Genomic DNA, 23,697 nt, shown 5'->3' on the forward strand with positions numbered 1-23,697 from the left:
GACTGTCCTCTATCCTAGGGTTCATCTGACCCCACTGTCTATGTCACCATGACTGTCCTCTATCCTAGGGTTCATCTGACCCTACTGTCTATGTCACCATCACTGTCCTCTATTCTAGGGTTCATCTGACCCCAGTGTCTGTGTCACCATCACTGTCCTCTATTCTAGGGTTCATCTGACCCCACCGTCTATGTCACCATCACTGTCCTCTATTCTCAGTTCATCCGATCCCATCGTCTGTGTCACCATCACTGTCCTCTATTCTAGGGTTCATACGACCCCAGTGTCTGTGTCACCATCACTGTCCTCTATTCTGTTCATCTGACCCCACCGTCTGTGTCACCACCACTGTCCTCTATTTTCAGTTCACCTGACCACACCGTCTATGTCACCATCACTGTCCTCTATTCTAGGGTTCATCTGACCCCACCGTCTGTGTCACCCTCACTGTTCTCTATTCTAGGGTTCATCTGACCCCACCGTCTATGTCACCATCACTGTCCTCTATTCTCTGGTTTGTCTGACCCCAGTGTCTGTGTCACCATCACTGTCCTCTATTCTCTGGTTTGTCTGACCCCAGCGTCTGTGTCACCATCACTGTCCTCTATTCTCTGGTTTGTCTGACCCCACTGTCTATGTCACCATCACTGTCCTCTATTCTCAGTTCATCTGACCCCAGCGTCTGTGTCACCATCACTGTCCTCTATTCTCAGTTCATCTGACCCCAGTGTCGGTGTCACCATCACTGTCCTCTATTCTAGGGTTCATCTGACCCCACCGTCTATGTCACCATCACTGTCCTCTATTCTCTGGTTTGTCTGACCCCAGTGTCTGTGTCACCATCACTGTCCTCTATTCTCTGGTTTGTCTGACCCCACCGTCTATGTCACCATCACTGTCCTCTATTCTCAGTTCATCTGACCCCAGTGTCGGTGTCACCATCACTGTCCTCTATTCTCAGTTCATCTGACCCCAGTGTCGGTGTCACCATCACTGTCCTCCATTCTAGGGTTCATCTGACCCCACCGTCTATGTCACCATCACTGTCCTCTATTCTAGGGTTCATCTGACCCCACCGTCTATGTCACCATCACTGTCCTCTATTCTAGGGTTCATCTGACCCTACTGTCTATGTCACCATCACTGTCCTCTATTCTAGGGTTCATCTGACCCCAGTGTCTGTGTCACCATCACTGTCCTCTATTCTCTGGTTTGTCTGACCCCAGCGTCTGTGTCACCATCACTGTCCTCTATTCTCAGTTCATCTGACCCCAGTGTCGGTGTCACCATCACTGTCCTCTATTCTAGGGTTCATCTGACCCCAGTGTCGGTGTCACCATCACTGTCCTCTATTCTAGGGTTCATCTGACCCCACCGTCTATGTCACCATCACTGTCCTCTATTCTAGGGTTCATCTGACCCTACTGTCTATGTCACCATCACTGTCCTCTATTCTAGGGTTCATCTGACCCCACTGTCTGTGTCACCATCACTGTCCTCTATTCTCTGGTTTGTCTGACCCCAGCGTCTGTGTCACCATCGCCGTCCTGTGCTCTAGGGCAGGAGAAGTTAACATACATATCAGCATTTTTGGTGATCACCCAAAGTACTACAACTTCAACTTCTTGTACCTTCTTCGTCATAGTTAGACATGTCATCTGCAATCATATTTCCAAAATCCAGCAACAGGTTCCAAGTGTCCCTTGGGATTGACCTTTTGTGATGCTCCTGATACATAAGAGAAGAAAACCACCAGATTTAAGACAGAGCCATAACTCTCAGGTGTGCTAGTGATCTCAGTACATAATTGGATGAGGAATAAGTATCATAAGAAAACTGTTAAAAGTTAAAAATAGATAAATGTTAAGAGTTACATAATACCGATGCACAAATATAGAAGGTAAACTTATTTAAAAACAAAACATGTAAAATACAAAGATTATAAGCTCCTGTTACAGTCAAATACAAGGGTAGCATTTTTAATCTCTTTGTCTCACCCAGAACCAATTCAGAAACAATGCAGGGCAATTGGCAAGTTGTATTTTGATACATTAATTTTCTATACACTAGATAGGTTTTGCAGTGTATTGGGACAATTTTCTATAAGTATCTTTGTCATTCAATATTCCAGATCTACCAAAGATATGGAGAGTAATATAACACCGTGTTCTATGGTTCACCATCCAGCTGCAGGGGCAAACCTGCAACCCCAGCACTTCTCTCATCCTGCTCTTTCTTCTTACAGAGGTACTCATCCCCTGGTTAGCATTTATCATTCTCATGCCTGTCTTTGTACATATAGTACATGCATGTGTATTCATAACAACTTAGATGCTTGTCTTACTTTTTTATAATATATTTTTATTGATTTGAGAGGAAGGGAGAGGGAGAGAAACATCAATGATGAGAATCATTGATCGGCTGCCTCCTGCACACCCCCTAGTGGGGATTGAGCCTGCAACCCAGGCATGTGCCCTTGACTGGAATCGAACCCGGGACCATTCAGTCTGCAGGCTGATGCTCTATCCACTTAGCCAAACCAACTAGGGCTGTCTTACATTTTAAAACATTTATATAACTACTACCAAATCCTATGTAGTCTTCTGCAACTTGTTTTTGTTTCACTCAACACTGTTTGAAATGTATCCAGCCTACTGCATGTAAATCTAGATTGATTCGTTTTCATTCTCTTCAGTTGTATTCTATGCATTTATACTCAGTTTTTACCCCCTCTCCTGCTTATGGACACTGGCTGTTCCCAGTGTTGCTGTTAAAAAGATGTGAGAGGCGCTGGGCCGGCATGGCTCAATAGTTAAGTGTCAACCTATGAACCAGGAGGTCACGGTTTGATTCCTGGTCAGGGCACATGCCTGGGTTGTAAGCTCGATCCCCAGTGTTGGGTGTGCAGAAGGCAGCTGATCAAAGATTCTCTCTCATCACTGATGTTTCTCTCTCTCTCCCCCTTCCTCTCTGAAATCAATAAAAACATATAAAAAGCTATTTTTAAAAATATGGGCGCAGGTTCTCAGGGGAATATCTGCAACTGAGGTTACTGGCCACAAAACGAGAAAATGTGACCTGTTGTTATTAAGTTGAATGTAGGCATTATCATGCTACTTCAAGGAGGGTCTTAAAATTCAACTGTTCTCAGTGGAGGGGTTTGTCCTCAGCCAGATCAGGGCTCCTCTCACATCACAGATGGAGCCGACAAGGGAGATCTGGGCACATCTAGTATCACAATTGTCTGTTTTGGAGTCTGGAGTGTCCTTGTACTCCACACACTCCAAATAGCCCAAAGCGGCACCAGCTTCCCTTGTTTCACACTGAAAGGAGCCCTCTCACTAAGAAGGCCCAGATGCCCTAGCTGGCTTGGCTCAGTGGATAGAGCGTCAGCCTGGGGACTGAAGGGTCCCAGGTTCGATTCCAGCCAAGGGCACATGCCCAGGTTGTGGGCTCGATCCCCAGTGGGGGGTGTGGGGGAGGCAGCTGATCAATGATTCTCTCTCATCATTGATGTTTCTCTCTCTCTCTTTCTCCCTTCCTCTCTGAAATCAATAAAAAATGTAAAAAAAAAAAAAAACAAAAAAAACACAATGGAGGATTTTTATAAAAAATAAAAAAAAAGAAGGCCCAGATGACTGGAATGTCTGCCTCCAGCATAGACGGACTCCCTCCTAAAGGGGCCAGCTATGCCCTCCTTCCCTTCTAGGCATCATAAAATACATCTTAAAATGGCATCAGACTATGAACCCACACACAGTGGCAGGGTTCCACTGGATGATACAATCCCGCATCTGAAACCCCAGCCCAGAAGGAGTCACTTTCGCAGTCAGCTTCGGAGCAGCAGCCCTGCCTGAAACTCAGGGGCTGCCTCACTCCACAGGTGGCTAAACTATGTGGCAACCTGTCAGCTACCTGGTGATCTTTGCATAGGGCTTTGATTTACCTCCATGCCCAGGTGTAATACTTTGGTGAGATAAAATGCACAGCCACACAACCTGCTGACCCGCTTCACACTGGCTCACATGGCAAGAAGCAGGAGGGCACTTACCAATAAAAAGGTGTTCCAAAGATCTAAAAACTTAAACCTTCCAGATAATACTAAATTCCAATATGCAACAGCCATTTCTAAATCTGGCAAGAAGAGAGAAAGAGCAGTTAGTTAATCCCAATTTCTTTTTCTACTGCACAAAAACTATCACTTCTTAGCACACTGATATTCACTTAACAAAAGAGTAGTCTTACCCAAGAATAATATGAGGCTTAATCCTTACAGAAGTGTTCTTTTTTTTTTAAAAAAATAAATATATATATTTTTTATTGATATTAGAGAGGAAGGGAGAGGGAGAGATATAAACATCAATGATGAGAGTGAATCATCGATCGGCTGCCTCCTGCATGCCCCCTACTAGGGATTGAGCCCTCAACTCGGGCATGTTCCCTGACTGGGAATCGAACCTTGATCTCCTGGTTCATAGGTCAATGATCAACCACTGAGCCATGCCAGCTGGGCCAGAAATGTTCTTGAAATTATGGTCAATCTAATTTATAATCGAATTTTATAACTCTAGACAAATATCTTCAAAAAAGGATCTGCATTTTATGTTATTTGAACATGTCAATAATTATCCCCTAATCAATAATTTTTGGAGACTGTCATTTTCATATGCATCAGGCTGTCTTTAAACCTGAGCTAACCTGGGTACTACTAATGCATATGGTGTGTGTTTTTTAAGTAGGCCAATGTGCTTTCTAAGTGATGAACTACAAGTTAAACAACTTGTTTAGAAAGAAAGTGACAGTGTTTTTCAAACTGACTTGCCTTGCTACTATAAAAATTAAAACAGAATCTGATTCCAAAGTAAATCATACAAGCTTTGTAAAGGACTTTGAATTCCTCAAGACACAGTTAAGACAAATAAGCAGGTTTAGGGGAAAGCACTTTCACTGATGTAAGGAGAGTTAAAAATCTAGACAGTTATTAATCAAAGTCAATGTCCTCATTTACCCTCCACTGGAAGGTAGTGATCATTTCACCACTTCTATACAATACTATGTTGTAGAGCTCAATCTTAAGATGACATCTTAATGTAATATGAATGCTGGCTTTTAGGACTGTGTTATGTTATCCCTAATTCATAATTTTTGGAATATTGAGATTCATTCTCAGTTCACCAAAAGTTTAATATCTTTACTGAAACAACATGCCCATATTTCCTACATGTTTGAAGTCCATGATAGACTTTCTCAGTCTTAAATATCCTGGAGTCTTAATCAGAAAGAGAAATAAATGGTCAGAAAATGTGAAGGAATCAATAGCATGGAAAGGCTCGCTGAACCTTACCTATGGGGCCCGCAGTATAATGCTAAGATGGTTAGTCTTGTCCAGCTAAGTCTACATCCTTATCACTTAGGAAGAACGTTAATTGAAATCTATACTCAACTCATCTTAATGATGAAAAGTCTCACACTGAGAAATGGAGGTAAACCTGGGAAGGAAAGAAAAATAATTTTATGGCAGACATTTAATCTAGTTAATTCTGGATTAGTTTGGTCCTAGAAATCTCTTATAAAGTTCCTGATTTGTATGTTTGTAAACCATACAACCAAAAGTAAAAGTATGCATTTTCAATATTTAGTATTGCCTATGTAAAAATGTTTAATATTATCCTAGTAAACTCAGCTATTTGCAAGATAACAGCAACAAAACTCAAAATGATAAAACTTGAGAGCTGAAATCATGAACAACAGCTACTCCAGTGGCTATAAAAATAATTTTTATAGTACCTAGATTCTTTCCAATAATCTCTGAAAACTCTCATCTCCTAAGAAAATGTTTAGATGAAGGTGTTACTACTTTAAATCTATGTTTGTGATGCTCCATTTAGAATTAGATAATAAAAATGACCCTTCTCTCTCAAAAAAAAAAGATCTTTGAGCAGATATAAAAATTCGCTAATGCCGAAACCGGTTTGGCTCAGTGGATAGAGCATCGGCCTGCGGACTCAAGGATCCCAGGTTCAATTCCCGTCAAGGGCATGTACCTGGGTTGCGGGCACATCCCCAGTAGGGGGTGTGCAAGAGGCGGCTGATCCATGTTTCTCTCTCATCGATGTTTCTAACTCTCTATCCCTCTCTCTTCCTCTCTGTAAAAAATCAATTAAAAAAATATATTAAAAAAAATTCGCTAATCATGGGACTATTCCTTAAAAAAATCAATTTCCCAAAGCCAACTAATTCCAGACTCAAGACAGTATGAAACTACGCTAAGCTTCTTACATTAAAACTAAGAATCAAGTAGCTTTAATTATCTTCTTTATTATGTTGACTATCAGTTAAGTATAGGCTAAAGAATAATCATACATAAAACAATACTCAAAATAATGAACAACATAAACTGATGAACAAAAACAGATCCAGAGACAGGGAAGCATCGATCAGACTGTCAAACCTCAGAGGGAAGGTAGGGGAGAGTGGAGGTAAGGGGGAGAGATCAACCAAAGGACTTGTATGCATGCATTTAAGCCTAACCAGTGGTCACAGACAACAGGGGGGTGGGGGCATGAGTGGGAGGGGGGGTTGGGAAGGTAATAGGGGGATGAGGACAAATATGTAATACCTTAATCAATAAAGAAATTTAAAAAAATAAAACAATACTCATAATCTTAACACATACACATAAACAGACACACAAACATGAAGGAAATGAAAGATAAACCTCTTTTTATTACCCTTTTCCACTGACATCCATGCTTTTTCTAGGAACTACAGGAACACCTGTATCAATCTCTTTAATTTATACTGAATCTGTTAGGAGGCAGACCATATAATATACTTTGGAAATCATAAATTAAATTGTTCTGTTTAGGGTGTGTAGTCATAAAATTATTTGTCTTGCTTTATTTCTTTTAAAAAAAAAACCTTCAAAACCTTCTAAAACAGAGACTGTAATGTATTTGAAATGTTCAAATAATTTAATCATTTCCTGAAGAGGCTGTTATTTTCTTTAATACAATTTCATATTCTCTCTCTCTTTTTTAATCCTCACCAGAGGATATTTTCCCATTGATTTTTAGAGAGGGTGGGAGAGGGAAAGACAGAGAGAAATAATGATGTGAAAGAAACACATTGATTGGTTGCCTCCTGCACATGGGCCCAGGCTGGGGAGGAGCCTGAACCAAGGTACATGCCCTTGACTGGAATTGAACCCGGGATCGTTTGGTCCACTGAGCCAAACCAGCTAGGGCCATGTTCTCTTAATTAGCCTCATAAAGCAAAGAAACAAAATCAGTAACTGTTTTAATTCTCTAGTGATTATTATTTTTTAAATCCTCACCTGGGAGGGAGGCTATTTTTCCCATGTTCTCAGTTAGGACTACTGCACACACACCAGGTGACATGTCCTCAGTCAGGACTGCTGCACACACACCAGGTGACATGTCCTCAGTCAGGACTGCACACACACCAGGTGACATGTCCTCAGTCAGGACTGCTGCACACACACCAGGTGACATGTCCTCAGTCAGGACTGCACACACACCAGGTGACATGTCCTCAGTCAGGACTGCTGCACACACCAGGTGACATGTCCTCAGTCAGGACTGCTGCACACACACCAGGTGACATGCCCTCAGTCAGCACACGCTGCAGCAGCTTTCTGAGAGAGCAAGAAACCTTCTGTCCACACACAGGAGGGAATGAGCAGCACATCACTTTTAAATGGCTCCAGCCCTGGTATAAGCAGATGAGGCAACACTGCATGAGGAAATCACTGTGCTCTTTGGCAATGTCTGTGGCTTTTAAAAGTTGAGGTGAAGTCATTTATGCTAAAACAGAACTGTGGACATTTTAGGAGATTTAGAATTGTAATATGCTCATACAATATATGTGCATAGTATATTAAACTGATAAGAACAGATACTACACTTGATCTTAGCCAAAAGGCCAAGAAGCGATATATATACATAGTATAAAACAAGTAAATTGAAACCAAATAATATCAAATGCAAGATGCAGGTAGAATGGGAAATACCTTGGCACAGAGGGTGGCTATAGCGGAGACCTGGAGTGTTTGGAGAATGCGAGGAGACTGGTGGGAAAACGGCCAGACAGGCTCAGAGGAAAAAGCCCCAGAAGGCAGGCAGTACCCAGGCATGCAGTGACCAGAGCAGATACACGGGCCAAGACAGACCTGACCCTACTTTGATCATCCAACTTTTCCCTGTTGAGGCCCATGACAGTGAGATGGTGAGACAGGATGCGTGCTGCTGCTCTCCTGTATTAGACTCCCGGTGCACCCCAACCTGGTTCCCTGGCTCTCAGCTCACATCAGGCAGCCTATCAGGCAGGTGTGAACAAATGAGAGGTGACGGTGGGTTCCAAACCCCCCGTCACAGACTGTGTTCATCCCTCCAGAATGTCCTTCCACCTCAACCTGTTTCCCTGTTTATAAAGTGGGCATGAAGCTTGTGTGAATGAGATAAAGGCACTTGGCTGCCACATCGTATGGGCTTCATAAATGCCAGTTTCCACCTTTCTTTCCAGTAACAGGTAAAAGGTAAAAGCTGCCACATACATACAAAAGCCACGCTGACTGTCGCGATCAGTCTTGCATTTGGACATCTGAGTGGCAAAGACACAGAGGGAGACAGCGTGTCCAGGGCTGAGGCGGCTGTGGCGACATGCTATTACTCCACGCCAATGTCAGTCCTCGCTGCTGAGTAGCCCTGCAGGAATTATTTCTTTTTAAAGTCTGCCAAGTATTTTAATTTTCCCAAGAGCACAAGAACGTGCTCCACTCTGCACTAACACAACTGGAAGCATCTGAAAGTCTAATTTAACCAGGGCCCTGCTACCAACGCCTCGGAGTCTTGCTTCCTTTTGGTCCTTCTGGAAGCGTCAGGAAAGCTCTTCTCCAGGTGGCACCCCGGCGAGCCACAGAGAGCGCAGGGGCAAGTCAGGGCTCGAGTTGGCAGTAGCCCCTCGGCCCCTGAGCTCAGTCAGCTGACCCATGTCGGTCTCTGTGAGGGGCGAGGACAGACAAAATCCAGCTTCTGCTTCTCCTCACGGCTGATGCTCAACCGTCAACCTGGTGCTGCCATGGACTCTCCTTTCCATTCAGTCTGTGCACTTGGTTATGAAACCAGATCCTCACTGATGTCAGGCCAAACTGGAAATCGATAATTTTCTTCCCCAACAAATGTGTCAGAACCCTCTCTTCCTGTGAGGTCCCACAAATGTTTTCCATGACTGTGGCTCTGACTCATGACCAAGAGGACTGTGCGAAGCCCTGTGGTAGGAGACTCCTCGCTGCTGCAACCTCATACAACTGACAGCTCTATTTGCTCACCTGCTTCCTTGCATAGGAAAAGCTACATTCATATTTTCCCAGCGGTTCTCGCATTTCCACCTTCTGAAGTTTTAAGCAGATCCATTCAAGGAAGTTTCTGAATGGGACCCTTGTGGCAGAGGCCTTTTGCAGCGGGTGAAGTGTCAGGTGCATGATCTGTGAGGTGACATGCAGGGCCAGAAGCCCATCCATGGTGGACCAGCCAAGAGAGAGAGGGGATCTGACAAGAGACTCATCCCACATCGATGCACCACTGGTAAAACTGGTAAAAACGAACGACCCAAAACACTGCAGAAAAACAAAGAAAACAATCCCAGCCATAGGAACCAGGAAATAGTGCTTGGAAAGGACAGCTGCTGGTCCTCCTGGTCAAAGACATAAGAGCCTGCAGCTCCCTTCCTGCTCTGAGCACAGTCCTCAGTGCCCCTTCCTGCTGAGGCACAGCCCTCAGTGCCCCTTCCTGCTGAGGCACAGCCCTCAGTGCCCCTTCCTGCTGAGGCACAGCCCTCAGTGCCCCTTCCTGCTCTGAGGCACAGCCCTCAGTGCCCCTTCCTGCTGAGGCACAGCCCCCAGTGCCCCTTCCTGCTGAGGCACAGCCCTCAGTGCCCCTTCCTGCTGAGGCACAGCCCTCAGTGCCCCTTCCTGCTGAGGCACAGCCCTCAGTGCCCCTTCCTGCTGAGGCACAGTCCTCAGTGCCCCTTCCTGCTGAGGCACAGCCCTCCGTGCCCCTTCCTGCTGAGGCACAGCCCTCAGTGCCCCTTCCTGCTGAGGCACAGCCCTCAGTGCCCCTTCCTGCTGAGGCACAGCCCTCAGTGCCCCTTCCTGCTCTGAGGCACAGTCCTCAGTGCCCCTTCCTGCTGAGGCACAGCCCTCAGTGCCCCTTCCTGCTGAGGCACAGCCCTCAGTGCCCCTTCCTGCTCTGAGCACAGCCCTCAGTGCCCCTTCCTGCTGAGGCACAGCCCTCAGTGCCCCTTCCTGCTGAGACACAGTCCTCAGTGCCCCTTCCTGCTGAGGCACAGTCCTCAGTGCCCCTTCCTGCTGAGGCACAGTCCTTAGTGCCCCTTCCTGCTGAGGCACAGTCCTCAGTGCCCCTTCCTGCTGAGGCACAGTCCTCAGTGCCCCTTCCTGCTGAGGCACAGTCCTCAGTGCCCCTTCCTGCTCTGAGGCACAGTCCTCAGTGCCCCTTCCTGCTGAGGCACAGTCCTCAGTGCCCCTTCCTGCTGAGGCACAGTCCTCAGTGCCCCTTCCTGCTCTGAGGCACAGTCCTCAGTGCCCCTTCCTGCTGAGGCACAGTCCTTAGTGCCCCTTCCTGCTGAGACACAGTCCTCAGTGCCCCTTCCTGCTCTGAGGCACAGTCCTCAGTGCCCCTTCCTGCTGAGGCACAGTCCTCAGTGCCCCTTCCTGCTCTGAGCACAGTCCTCAGTGCCCCTTCCTGCTCTGAGGCACAGTCCTCAGTGCCCCTTCCTGCTGAGGCACAGTCCTCAGTGCCCCTTCCTGCTGAGGCACAGTCCTCAGTGCCCCTTCCTGCTGAGGCACAGTCCTTAGTGCCCCTTCCTGCTCTGAGGCACAATCCTTAGTGCCCCTTCCTGCTGAGGCACAGTTCTTAGTGCCCCTTCCTGCTCTGAGGCACAGTTCTTAGTGTCCCTTCCTGCTCTGAGGCACAGTTCTTAGTGCCCCTTCCTGCTGAGGCACAGTTCTTAGTGCCCCACTCCTGCCCATCTCCCTGATCTAACACAGAAGTGCCTGCTGCCTCAATCTGCACCTGCCCTGGATCTGTTGATAGAAGGAAAGAAAGAATGTCAGACAGAGGGTAAGAATATCTACTACACACACACCTGCAAACATTCATGAGTGAAAATCAGGACCTGAGACCAAATGCTTACAACTGATTTTTCTATGAATTTTCAAGTCCCTTTCTGGTTTTCTACCTAATTTTTGTCATTCTATATAATAAAGATGTAATATGCAAATGGTCGTTATGCCATGAAGCGTAATGACCGGATCACGGATCAGCAGGAGGGTGGGGCAGTGAGCTACAAGCTGGTGGCGGAGAGCTATAGGAGGGGGCAGGGCAGTAAGCTATGAGAGGGGGGCAGGGGGAGCTACAGGAGGGCAGGGCAGCAGGTGGAGAGCTACTGGAGGGCGGCAGTGAGGTACTGGCAAGCTACTGGCGCACGAATTCATGTGCAGGGCTACTAGTCTTATTATAATGCTTTTATTTATAAAAACTTTTCTTAAAAATGTACTTTCTAATATACCAGCTTAATCCCTATATAATTTCCCCTTCCAAACTTATAAGAGATTTTAATGAATGAGACATAAATAAGTTTGTTACAATAGGCAACAAAATGTAGGTCAATATAGATTTATTTTTATAAAGAGAAAAGACAAAAATAAACTATATAGTACTTAGGGGCCAAACAAATGAAAATAAGCAGAATAGCCCTGGCTGGTTTGGCTCAGTTGGATTCAGCCCTCAAAGAGTCCTGGGTTTGATTCCGGTCAAGAGGACATAACTTGGTTGCAGGTTCTATCCCTGGCCTCTGTCGGGCACAAACCAGAAACAACCAATTTATGTGTTTCTCTCTCACATCAATGTTTCTCTCTCTTGATCTCTCCCCCTCACTTTCACTCTCTCTAAAAATCAATGGGAAACATATCCTCAGGAGGATTAACCAAAAAAAAAAAAAGAAAAGAAAAGAAGAATAAAACCTTCAAATAAACAAAAAATTAAACTAAAATTTTAAGTTAAAAAATTTACGAATGTACCATACACAATAATAACACAAGTTATAACAAATAACTGAGCGATGTTGCAGGTTCGGTTCCAGACCACCACAATAAAGCCAATATCACAATAAAGTGAGTAACACAAATTGTTTGGTTTTCCAGTGCATATAAAATTTACGTTTACAATATACTACAGTCCATTAAGTGTGCAATAGCATTATGCTCCCCCAAAACAATGTACATACCTTAGCTTAAAAATACTTTATTGCTACAAAATGCGAATCAACATCTGAGCCTTCCGCCGAAGCCGGTTTGGCTCAGTGGATAGAGTGTCGGCCTGCAGACTGAAAGGTCCCAGGTTTGATTCCAGTCAAGGGCATGTACCTTGGTTGCAGGCACATCCCCAGTAGGGGGTGTGCAGGAGGCAGCTGATCGATGTTTCTCTCTCATTGATGTTTCTAAGTCTCTATCCCTCTCCCTTCCTCTCTGTAAAAAATCAATAAAATATATTTTTTTAAAAACACACACACACAAAAAAAAATCTGAGCCTTCAGAGAGTCATAATCATTTTGCTGGTGAAGGGTCCTGCCTCAATGTTACTAAAAATACAGTATCTGTGAAGTACAGTAAGACGAGGTGGGCCTGTACTAAAGCAATCCAATGCACATCAGAATTGGTTTCAAGTAAGTTAGTCTAAATCTCCAGACCAGGACAAGACTAATGTCACCTGGCAATCTTAGCAACACCATAGGCGGGATCACACACCTGGCCAGTACAAACGTGCCCATTGCAGACGTTAATTACTGACCTCTCTAACTCATTAGTCAATTAGATATCAATGTGAGAGAACACAGAGCATTTGCAAATTCATTTACATTTTAAAATTCAAACCCAGAATTTGAGAGTAATATTGGTTGAGGTATTCAAGTATATGGTACTACAAACTGGCCTATCTGCACATGGAGCAAATCAATGGAAAGGGGGGCAAAACGCAAAGAGGGATAATAACATTACAGCAGGCAGGACTGAAATCTTGTTGATCATGTTCACTTAGTCTCAAGATGTGGCTTTTTACAAATTTGGATTTTATACTCACCTAAACCTTTTTGCCCAGGGTTCTTAGCAAAGGTAAAAGTAAACTGATAGAAATCCTTAAACTTCACTGTGTCCTTAAGCTCTTGCTCCAATCTTGGTAGAAGAGTTTTCAGCTTTTCTGTGCTGTCACACCTGTGATGAGAGAGAGAGAGAGAGAGAGAGAGAGAGAGAGAGAGAGAGAGAGAGAGAGAGAAAGAAAGAAAGAGGGCGCTTTGTTAAGGGGAGGAGACCAGTCTCCCCAATCCCCAGCAATTCTCAGCTTCACTGTGATGTGGTGCAGCCTGAGGCTTGGGTCAAAGCGGGGTGGGTAGGTGGAATTCTCATGGGCCTCTTTCTCTAGCTAAAAAGCCTTGAAATGCTCTAGAACTGATTGTGGTGATGACTGCACAGTTCTTTGAATACACCAAAACCACTGTAAATGGGTGAATTGTACGGCATGTGAATGATGTCTTAAAAGCTGTAATTAAAAGAAAAAATACAAAATTGCTTGCCCTCCTCTGTGTGAACTGGAATAGGAACATGTTTTAACTCTGCAGCTTCAATCACAGAGGCCAATGCCCGGAGATGACAGAGTGACACACCCCACTTCCTCAGTGACGTCGTGGAACTGAGTTACTCTGCCAGCCCGTACCACTGCTACCACTGTACTGTCCCCTACAGAAGGAAAATAAACCTGTGGCACTTTAGCTACTGTATCAAGGGGTTTCTTCACTACAGTGGCTTAGATTTAAAATATCCAAGTATAACGAAACACAACTCTTATTGTTTTAAAATTGAATTTGCCTTCCAAAGTCAATAACCTTGAAGATATTAAAAAGCCTTTAAAGCGGAATCTAGAACAGCAAAACATAAAGTTTGTCGTTTTTATCTTGATTGCACAGCAAGGAAGAGAACAAAAGCACTTCATTTATCCACACACCCGAGTAGAGCAGGGCTGAGGAAAGACAACTGAGCAAGTCCTGGAGAGGCCGGAACTATGCAGACCAGCAAGTCCATGAATACACTCAGAGGCACAAGTGCACAGCTTCAAGAGCTGTCATGGGTGCTCCGGACAGCCCCCAGCCCCGCCCCCAGCCAATCAAGAACCAGCAGGCAGCAGCACCTGGGGCGTGGCTGTGTGTCCTTCCCCATTACAACCCCTTTCCTCCACGTGGCCACTTCCTCGCTCTTCTTTAGGCCTCCATCACTCCAACAAGCATCCTTGACAGTGTGTTAGTTATTCCTACGTCTGAACTTTTTAAATGGGACCTCACGGTAAGTATTATTCTGTCTCTGGCTTTCTGTGCCAACATTATGTTTGTGAGGCTCATTTGTGCTGACAGTGTGGCTGGGGTTGGTTCATTTCCATTGTCATATAGCATTCCATTAAATTCCTATTTTATAATTTATATAGTCTACTGATGATAAATATTTTGGCTGCTTCTAGTTTTCTGGTTACAAAGAATGTTGTTTAAAATGTTCTGTACATGTGTCCTGGCACACATATGCATGTGTTATGTTAGACACACCCAAGAGTAGAACAGCTGGGTTCACAGGGTCTGTGCACCTTCAGTTTAATAAGTAACGTCAGCCGAAACCGGTTTGGCTCAGTGGACAGAGCGTTGGTCTGCGGACTGAAGGGTCCCAGGTTCGATTCCGGGCAAGGGCATGTACCTTGGTTGCGGGCACATCCCCGGTGGGGGGTATGCAGGAGGCAGCTGGTCGATGTTTCTCTCTCATCGATGTTTCTAGCTCTCTATCCCTCTCCCTTCCTCTCTGTAAAAAATCAATAAAATATATTAAAAAAAAAACAAAAACAAACAAACAAACAAAAAAAAACTGTGTGGTGTTGGGTGAAGGACAAACAGACCATGGAATACAATAGAGAACCCAAAAATAGAGCAACACAGTCAATTTTTCTGTTTTTACAAAGATGTCAAGGTACTTCATAAAGTTTACTCAGCCTACTTAAGAATCCTCAAGCCCCCAATTAAAGTATGTAAGATGAACTGTTAAAGGCAGGTACTCTAGCCACAGTCAACAGTTAACAGCCAGGAAAAAGTGTGGGGAAAAAACAAAACAGAGCAGACACAAAAGCCAAAGTATATTTTAAAGCTTAGTGCTATTTAGACTAGAAGCCAACAGTCCTATGCATCCCTACTGGTAAAAGCACTGAGATTGTCTTTATAATACACTTTTGAACACATGAATGATTCTTTTGCTTGGTATATAACACTTTAATATTTACAAAATGCTTTCAACTTTAACTTCCCTGTGAAATGTGGAGATCAGTACCATTAACAATCATTAACTGGTAATCTTAAATTACACTCTGTATACTCCATATAAGAGGGTATGAGATATCTAACACATTTTGCAAAGATTCACACTCAAAATCTTTAAAGTATGTTTTAAAAGTTATGACACTTAACAGGATAACAGGCAAGAATTTAAAACATTTACTTGTACAATATATTTCTATTCATTGTCTTAGAAATGCCAGTAAGTGTTTCTATAAGAAGCACTCATTTCCAAATCTCTCATTTTGGGGAGATTTTTTAACAGATAGGATAGTGTATAGTATCATGCTCATGGAATACTTCTTTAATAGGTTGTTTTCCATTCTAAAAGTACTAGTAATTCATCTAGGCTTTCCTAGTGCAAAGGACATGAAGAAATACACTATTGTACCATTGTCACAATGTTCTCTTTTATTTTTTTTGGTTTTACAAAACCACCAGGAATATGGTAAGATAACACTACAAATCAAAGTCTTGTAGAGTTTATCACTTAAACAGACAAGGCTGACAAACATCACAGTTTCATCAGTTTAATGGGGAAAAAAGCAAATGCTCTATTCCCCCACCTGCCCTGGAATGCTGAAGCACATGCCTTAAGAACATGTTTACTTTAGGCTTTCAAGCTCCTTGAGCAGCTAAAAAAAAGCTAGTTTAAATTGTCAACACTGAAATATCAGAATATCAGCAAGTCAAGCAAGTTGGCTTTTACACGGCCTCATGAAATAGTTCAATAAGTTTAATGATTAAAAGACATTTGTATGTGCTTTCATTTACTTCTTGGACTTGTCTGACAAGTGAGAAACATCTTAAGCTATTAATGAAGCTTTAATCCCAACCTGTAGGTGGAACAGGGAAATACTACAAGCAAAAATCAAAATGACATTTTATTAGTGTTTAATATAGCAACACACTAAACTATACATTTAGTACACAGTATTATGAAATAAGCTGAAGAGCTGAAAACAAACAAACAAAAACACCCTGATGCTTACTGTCAATTTAAAACTGGGGAAAAAATTAAAAAGTAGAAAATAAGTTACAAAAGGGATTAATCTGAGAAAAGATTATTAATTAAAACTTAAATTGGAATTCAAAGGGAAACCAAAAGCTTAATATAGTGTAGCTGCATAAGAAATTTATAAGATATACAAATAAAGTAAATTAATATGAAATTAATATTTACAGACTGAAAAAGAATTAATGTTGAAAGTATCTTCCTTTATGAAAAATTTCAACTGAGACCAATTTACTTACCCAAGCTCGGTCATGCCATCTACAAATTCCTTTTTGCTAAATTCACATTGAGTTGCTGCCCTGAATTTCCATGCTATAACCAAAACGCTGATACTGGCAGGATCTAGGCTTAAATCATCACAAAACTGTTGAATCCCATCAATTCCAATTTTATTTTCATCTTGTGGGTCTATAGTTAAAATTAAGGAAAAAAGTTATACTATTTTGGAAAGTATTACTGAAATGTTAGAATCATACATCTATTACATAGTTCTAGAAAGCTTGTTTCAAATACATCAGCAGACTGTAATTTTCTACTCTATGAGAAAGATAGCAACAAATAATAATTTATCCAGCAAATACTCCTATTTTTAAAGTCTAGGCTTCTGGGCTTTAGTGAAAAAAAAACACACAAAATCATTGAAACTTCTTTGAGAAGATTTCATCATTAACAAAAAATGTAATTTCCCTAAAATAAAATAAAATTCAAGTTTACAAAATTTTAGTTTGCCCAACGGCAAATTATTACAAAAATGCTGCATTATTACTCATAATATTTTAAGTTTTTATCACAACCCCACCTCAAGATTGCCGCTTTTCTTTTAAAAGTGATTTCATTTGCTATAGTTCTAATGTTACTATACAATACCTATTTTCGAAGTCATTCAGTTTATGCATCCACAATTAACAGCTTAGAAATTCAGGTTTTCCCCACCCTTCATTTCTGGTTTGTAAATAAAATTAAGAAACTTAGCATTTCCCTATCAGAAATTCACAAAGTAAAATCTCTTAAAAGAAGAATCCCAGCAAGATCTCATCAAACTAGATCTAGTAATTTCAGACAGACTGTGTGTATCAAAATATATTATCATAATGTATGTATTAATTCTGTTAGTTAGAACAGGGGTAGGGAACCTTTTTTCTGCCAAGGGCCATTTGGATATTTATATCATTCATAGGCCATACAAAATCATCAACTTAAAAATTAGCCTGCTCTATTTGGTCAAACATTTAATTAACTCACCCCTAATGCCTTGGCAGGGCCAGACCAAATGATTTCAGGCTGGACATTCCCCACCCTGGTTTAGAAGGTGGAAACAGAAAACTTGTAGCTCCTTTACTTAAATAAAGATTAAGTGTGATAAACTTTTGTCATACAAGATGTAATTTTGGTCACTTAAGTACTATGTATTACATTTTAAATATATAGAAGAAAAACATGATTAAATGAATGAAACCACAAATACCCTTTTACTTCTATTCTAATAATACTATTTCAAAAGTATAAGTGACAGAATAATTGCTGTCATGGGTTTACAGGACAAAGGTTCTGTAAAACATTCTCACTTGTCTTTCAATTTTATGCTCCTAACACTATAGATTTTTAGGATAATAGGAAAACTGGTCTACAATGCTCTCACCTAATAAGCAATCTTAATAAATGTTATATACAACAATATTGAATATTTTAAAGTAACTTTAGAAGCACTTATTCATTTGTATATATTAACGCAATAACCAACATTATATTTGTCCTTGAACAACACTGTATATTTATTTTTAGAACCCCAAATGATTATACCATATATCTATTTTAAATAACTAAAATTACATGGATAATATTAAATGAAGGGATGAAGTTTAAACTAAAGAAAAATGACAATTTTCACTTATATAACTATTTTTTCAAAGGCAGCTGCACATATTTGAATAATTTTTAAACTCTGCATAGCATCTGATTTACAAAATTAGCTCAACAATTAACAGCCAAAAAATTTAAAGCACACTAAAGCTTAATTTAAAATAATGTTCATTTTTTCAAGAACTACAAGTACAAATCTTCTTTTAGCCACAGAATATGTTTCTGAACCAAGATTTTTAAAAAAATGCAATTCTCAATCCATTCTTCAGATCTAGACAGATTAAAATATACACACAGAATTCTCAAAAGTAAAACATGAAAATCATAAACAAGAATTTAAAGCCACAGGAGTTATACTGTTTGAGTTAATACTTGCTTAAATTAGTGTTTTTTTTTGTTTTGTTTTGTTTTACATTTGGGAAATAAAAGGATTTGCCTTAGAAACTCCTAGAAAAACAAAAACAAAACAAGAACAACTCAATAAACTCTTGAATCTTGCTGCCTCTCCCATCACAGCACAGATGTGACATTTCATATGAAATCTAAAAGCCTGCCGAGTGATTTGAATCTGTATACACGCAACATGCAGACTTTGTTTTTAATGCAGACTTATTTGTGCAGTATGACTATATTTTTGCTGTTGTTGTTGTTAATCCTCATTCAAGGATTTTTTTTCCATTGATTTTTAGACAGATTGAAAGAGACAGGGAGAAACATCTATGTGAGAGAGACACATGGACTGGTTGCCTCCAGCATGGGCCCCAACTGGGGCCAGGGATCGAGCCCACAACTGAAGTATGTGCCCTTGACTGGAATGGAATCTGGGGCCCTTGGGTGCGGGCCTACTCTCTGACCACTGAATCAAACTAGCCAGAGTGCAGTATGGCTGTATTTTGATATGGAAAGCTCCATTCTTGGTGTTGCTTTCAATAAAAATAACAACTGTTCCCAAGTTCCAACACAGGTTTCTTTAGTAAGAGTTTTTGCCAAAGCTCATGCAATAACTGAAGTTGTTTCAGTGTTACAACACTGCTACACTGTGTTAAGAGATGGATGACTTTTCCTGACACATCAGAACTATTTTTATGACTTGGTACTGTTTATTTATTTATTTATTTTCATATATATTTTATTTCAGAGAGGAAGGGAAGAGGAAAGAGATAGAAACATCAATGATGAGAGAGAATCATTCATTGGCTGCCTCCTGCACCCCCCCAAGGGGGATCGAGTCCACAACCCGGGCATGTGCCCTGACCGGAATCAAACTGTGACCTCCTGGTTCATAGGTCGATGCTCAACCACTGAGCCACGCCTGGCAAGGCATTTTTGGTAGTTTTTAAACAACTTTCCACTACCAATATTCAGCCTAGATGGACTGCTTGGGGAAAAACACTGTATTCACAGGTGTAGTCACCTGGCCACGACACTATACCACTGATGGCTCCCTGCCACTAGTGATCCCAGTAGGGAGAGCTGACTGCCAATCAGTCTTTAGACTCCTCTCTTTTCATCCCACCCATAATCTATATCGACGAATAGTCACAGTTCCATTTAAACTGGATTTTGCAGCTGAGTATTAACAGCATCATGAAGGTCTTTTGAACACAGCATCAGAAATTCAAGAAACAACCTTCGTCTGTTCCCTAGGATGGAAGCGAGTTCTTTATTGTCCGCCCTGTTGTCACCGTCACCCCTTACCTTTGTACCTGTTATACAGCTGCTCCAGCTTCTTCTTGTCCACTGTGTTTTTCATGGATTCCTTGTGGAACGAGTCTGGGTTTTGGAAGAAGTTGTCGGTGGCCACGTCTAGTTTCCACTCATTCTGTGTTAAGCAGTAGATGGCGGTTCTTTCGCCAGCCTGAGTAAAGGCCATAAACTGGCGGACCTTGTCCTTCTGAGATGATTTAAGCTTATGCTTTGGGATGCAAAAGAAGCAGGAAAGCCAATGAAGCCAATCCAGAGGTTTGTTTCAGCATTCTATTCCTAATGCCTATATTTTAACTGGACTTAGTTTTTTTTTTTTTTTTCTTGTTGGGTGACTCAACTTCACTTCAGAATTACAGGAAGACAAAGGCTTGTTCTTCATCAGTTAAAAAGACTGCACAGTCTTCTGAAAATTGAAACGACAGCATCTATATAGCAACAGATATGCAAAGTCTAATCTTTGAAACATTATGAGAATCAGTATTTTATACAAAATACATTTTGATCTCTACCCACTTCAATTTGCATGAAGCACCTTATCTTTTCCCCTAAGTCTTAGTAAATCCCTCTTTAAAACACACGAGGCCCCTGATGAAATGAGGCTGGGTGCCTGACCATATCGCTGCCACCCAACTGTTCTCTTTGGCTACAATTAATTTCAGGCTCTAATGAATGGGAGGAGGGCTTCCAGTTTGAAAACATCTTTTTTAAAGTTTTTCCCAGTTTAAAATCAGCAGAACCACATTGATCAAAACATACACACACAATTAAGCATAGTGTGAAAAAAATTTACGAAAGTTCCAAAAGCAGGCACAAAAAGTTGTTACGACTAAATGAATATGATACTAATAGCAAGAATGTCTGTGTACATGAGACAGAAATAAAATAGAAAAATAGGGCAGAGGCTGTGAGGCAGTAAATAGCAAAACTGCCAAGTAACTGTACTATATATAGTATATAATGAAACAAAATAACATCTTAATACTTCCAGATATAGGATGGTAAAGTTTCCATTTATCTAAGGTAACTTGATGAAAATGACACCAGAGATAAAAGTAATACACTAATTTCTGTAAATCAAAATGGACTCAATCTACTAGATGCTAATACTTTACACATAAGGGAGAAATTTTTACTTAATTGAGAATTTAAACTCAATCTTGTTTTTAAAAAGATGAGACTGTTTAAAGAAACACAAAATAAAATATAACTTACAAAAATCTGTAAATGGAAAACAAGCTATAGATGAAGAAACTGAGAGGAGGGAAAAGGAAAAGAAGAAAGCCGAGGACACGATACAGACATGCACACCATATACAAGAGCTGAAAATTAAGCTCCAAGCTTCCCAGTTGCCAAAGCAGAGAAGAAAATAGGACTAGTTGGAAAATCTGTTTTTATAAGATTAAAAAACCTACCAGTGGCCCAGAAGAGAGACAGCTCCTCCTGTCACTGAAACCCAAAGGAAGCGTCCCCTGCGGCTGCTCTTGAAAGGGCAGTGCGCAATGTCCCCTTCGTACCAGACCAGCTCCTCACAAAATGCCAACCACAAACAGCAGGGCAAGCTTCCAGAGCTTTTCTTAAGGCACCCCTCCGTGCACGCTGAAGCCAAAGGAGCACAGCATACATAATTCAGCAGGAGCACAGATAATGCAGTCCAGTACACTGCTCTCCACTATGGTCTGAGGACCCCCGGGATCCATGATGACACAACTATCTTCATAACGATTCCAAGCCACTCTCCGCCCTTCTCACTCTCAGTGGTGTACCCTAGAGGCTTCCAGAGGCTGCACAACTTGTGATATCACAACAGAGTGAATGCACAACACTTGAGAACCTATCTTTTATTAAGCTAGACATTAAAGATAATTTGCAAAAAGGTAATGCAATGCAAATACATAATGGGTTTATTATTATTGTTATTATTTTTAAGTATAGAAATATTTTTATTTTTTTATTTTTTATTTTTTTAAATATATTTTATTGATTTTTTACAGAGAGGAAGGGAGAGGGATAGAGAGTCAGAAACGTCGATGAGAGAGAAACATCGACCAGCTGCCTCCTGCACATCCCCCACTGGGGACGTGCCCGCAACCAATGTACATGCCCTTGACCGGAATCGAACCCGGGACCCTTCAGTCCGCAGACCGACGCTCCATCCACTGAGCCAAACCGGCTTTGGCTAGAAATATTTTTAAACTTTCCACTTCCATTTCTAATATGGTACATACCAATGGCTACAACCCCCATAAACAAAAGCTCTTTGGGGTCCCAATAATTTTTTAAAGTGTATAGGGGACGTGGGACTAAACCATTTGAGAACTGATCTATGGTAACACAGAAAATAAACGATTTGGCTACTAAGAACAATGTTGATCATTTTGGGTGTTAGGTCCCATTTGGAATCTGATGAAAGTCACAGAACTTTCTCCAGGAAAACATATGTGGTACATGTGGTGCACACATGTGCATGTAGTTTTGCATATAATTTCAGGGTTTTCACAGAACATTTAAGCCCATCTATTGGTTCCTCAGAGGATAGGGGAAGGTGGAACTCCGATTAAGAACTGATGCCCAGCTAGTGTGACTCAGTGGTTGAGTGTCAACTCATGAACCAGGAGGTCATGGTTTGATTCCTGGTCAGAGCACATGCCTGGGTTTCCGACTCAATCCCCAGTCGGGGGTGTGCAGGAGGCAGCTGATCAATAATTCTCTCTCATCATTGATGTTTCTATCTCTCCCTCTCCTTTCCTCTCTCTGAAATCAATTTTTAAAAATGCAGATAAATGCACTTAAAAAAAAAAAAGAACTGATGAGCAAGATCAGGAGCTGATTGGTCTCTATTGCAGCTACTTAACTTTTCCATTGCAGTGAAAGCAGCCATATACAACATGCAAATAAGTGCACATGCTGTGCACCAATAAAACTTTATTTACAGCCAAGGTCAGATGGCTCGGTTGGTTGGAGCATCATCCCCTACGCCAAAAGGTTGTGGGTTGGATTCCTGGTCAGAGTGTGTACAAGAGGCAACCAATAGATGTTTCCTTTCTCTCTCTCTCTCTCTCTCTCTCTCTCTCTCGTCCACTTTCTCTCTCTCTCTCTCAAATCAATATAAATACATCCTCAGGTGAAGATTAAAAAATATATATTTACAAAAACAGACAACTAGCCTGTGGTCTGTAGTTTATAATCTTGATCTATATCCTAGGGTTAATACATGGAATATGTATTCTACACATTATTTCCTGAAATTGAGCCTTTGGAAAGAACTAGAAAAAAGAGTTCCAGGTATATTCTTTGGTAAGATCAAATTTATCTAAATTAGGGCAGATCCCATAAGTTCTGATGGAAAGCTGATAAAAATAAAGCTAGCATCTTTTTATGATAGTCTCCCCCAGGGAGGGTGGGCAAAGCCAAGAGTTACCTCAGAAAGCTTAAGATAGAAACAGATGTTCAATCTCAAAATGGCACACCATTAAAAATAACCATGATATATTTATTATGGAAATTGCCATCAATGCTAGATTTAAAAATTTTTTCATGGTTGTAAAACAAAATTCAGTATATACACACCATGAAGCATAGTCATAAAAAGAAATAAAGTACTGATGCTACGATGTGTATGAACCTCGCAAATATGCTGAGTGAAAGAAGTCAGTCACAAAAG

The 23,697-nt window shown here is 41.5% G+C and overlaps 1 protein-coding gene and 1 pseudogene across 6 annotated transcripts in view; both read right to left on the reverse strand.

Moving 5' to 3' along the window:
* DCUN1D2 (defective in cullin neddylation 1 domain containing 2) overlaps positions 1-23,697 on the reverse strand; it is a 29,682-nt gene that overhangs the window by 2,624 nt on the left and 3,361 nt on the right. For 2 of the 6 annotated variants that reach the window (XM_028148779.2, XM_054719979.1), the window contains exons 2-6: positions 20,027-20,438; positions 16,708-16,876; positions 13,176-13,306; positions 4,052-4,134; positions 1,632-1,728 (exon numbers count right to left, since the gene is read on the reverse strand). In XM_028148779.2, coding sequence (XP_028004580.1) covers positions 1,632-1,728; positions 4,052-4,134; positions 13,176-13,306; positions 16,708-16,876; positions 20,027-20,201 — 655 coding nt within the window. In that variant the 5' untranslated portion in view covers positions 20,202-20,438. Of the gene's footprint in view, positions 1-1,631; positions 1,729-4,051; positions 4,135-13,175; positions 13,307-16,707; positions 16,877-20,026; positions 20,461-21,448; positions 21,477-23,697 lie in introns of those variants that run through there. The other 4 variants (XM_008143911.3, XM_054719981.1, XM_054719980.1 and 1 more) reach the window with 3 other exon arrangements.
* On the reverse strand, positions 7,851-7,956 carry LOC114232413 (U2 spliceosomal RNA; annotated as a pseudogene).

Source organism: Eptesicus fuscus, chromosome 8 (genome assembly GCF_027574615.1).
Source record: "Eptesicus fuscus isolate TK198812 chromosome 8, DD_ASM_mEF_20220401, whole genome shotgun sequence".
Lineage (NCBI taxonomy): Eukaryota > Metazoa > Chordata > Mammalia > Chiroptera > Vespertilionidae > Eptesicus > Eptesicus fuscus.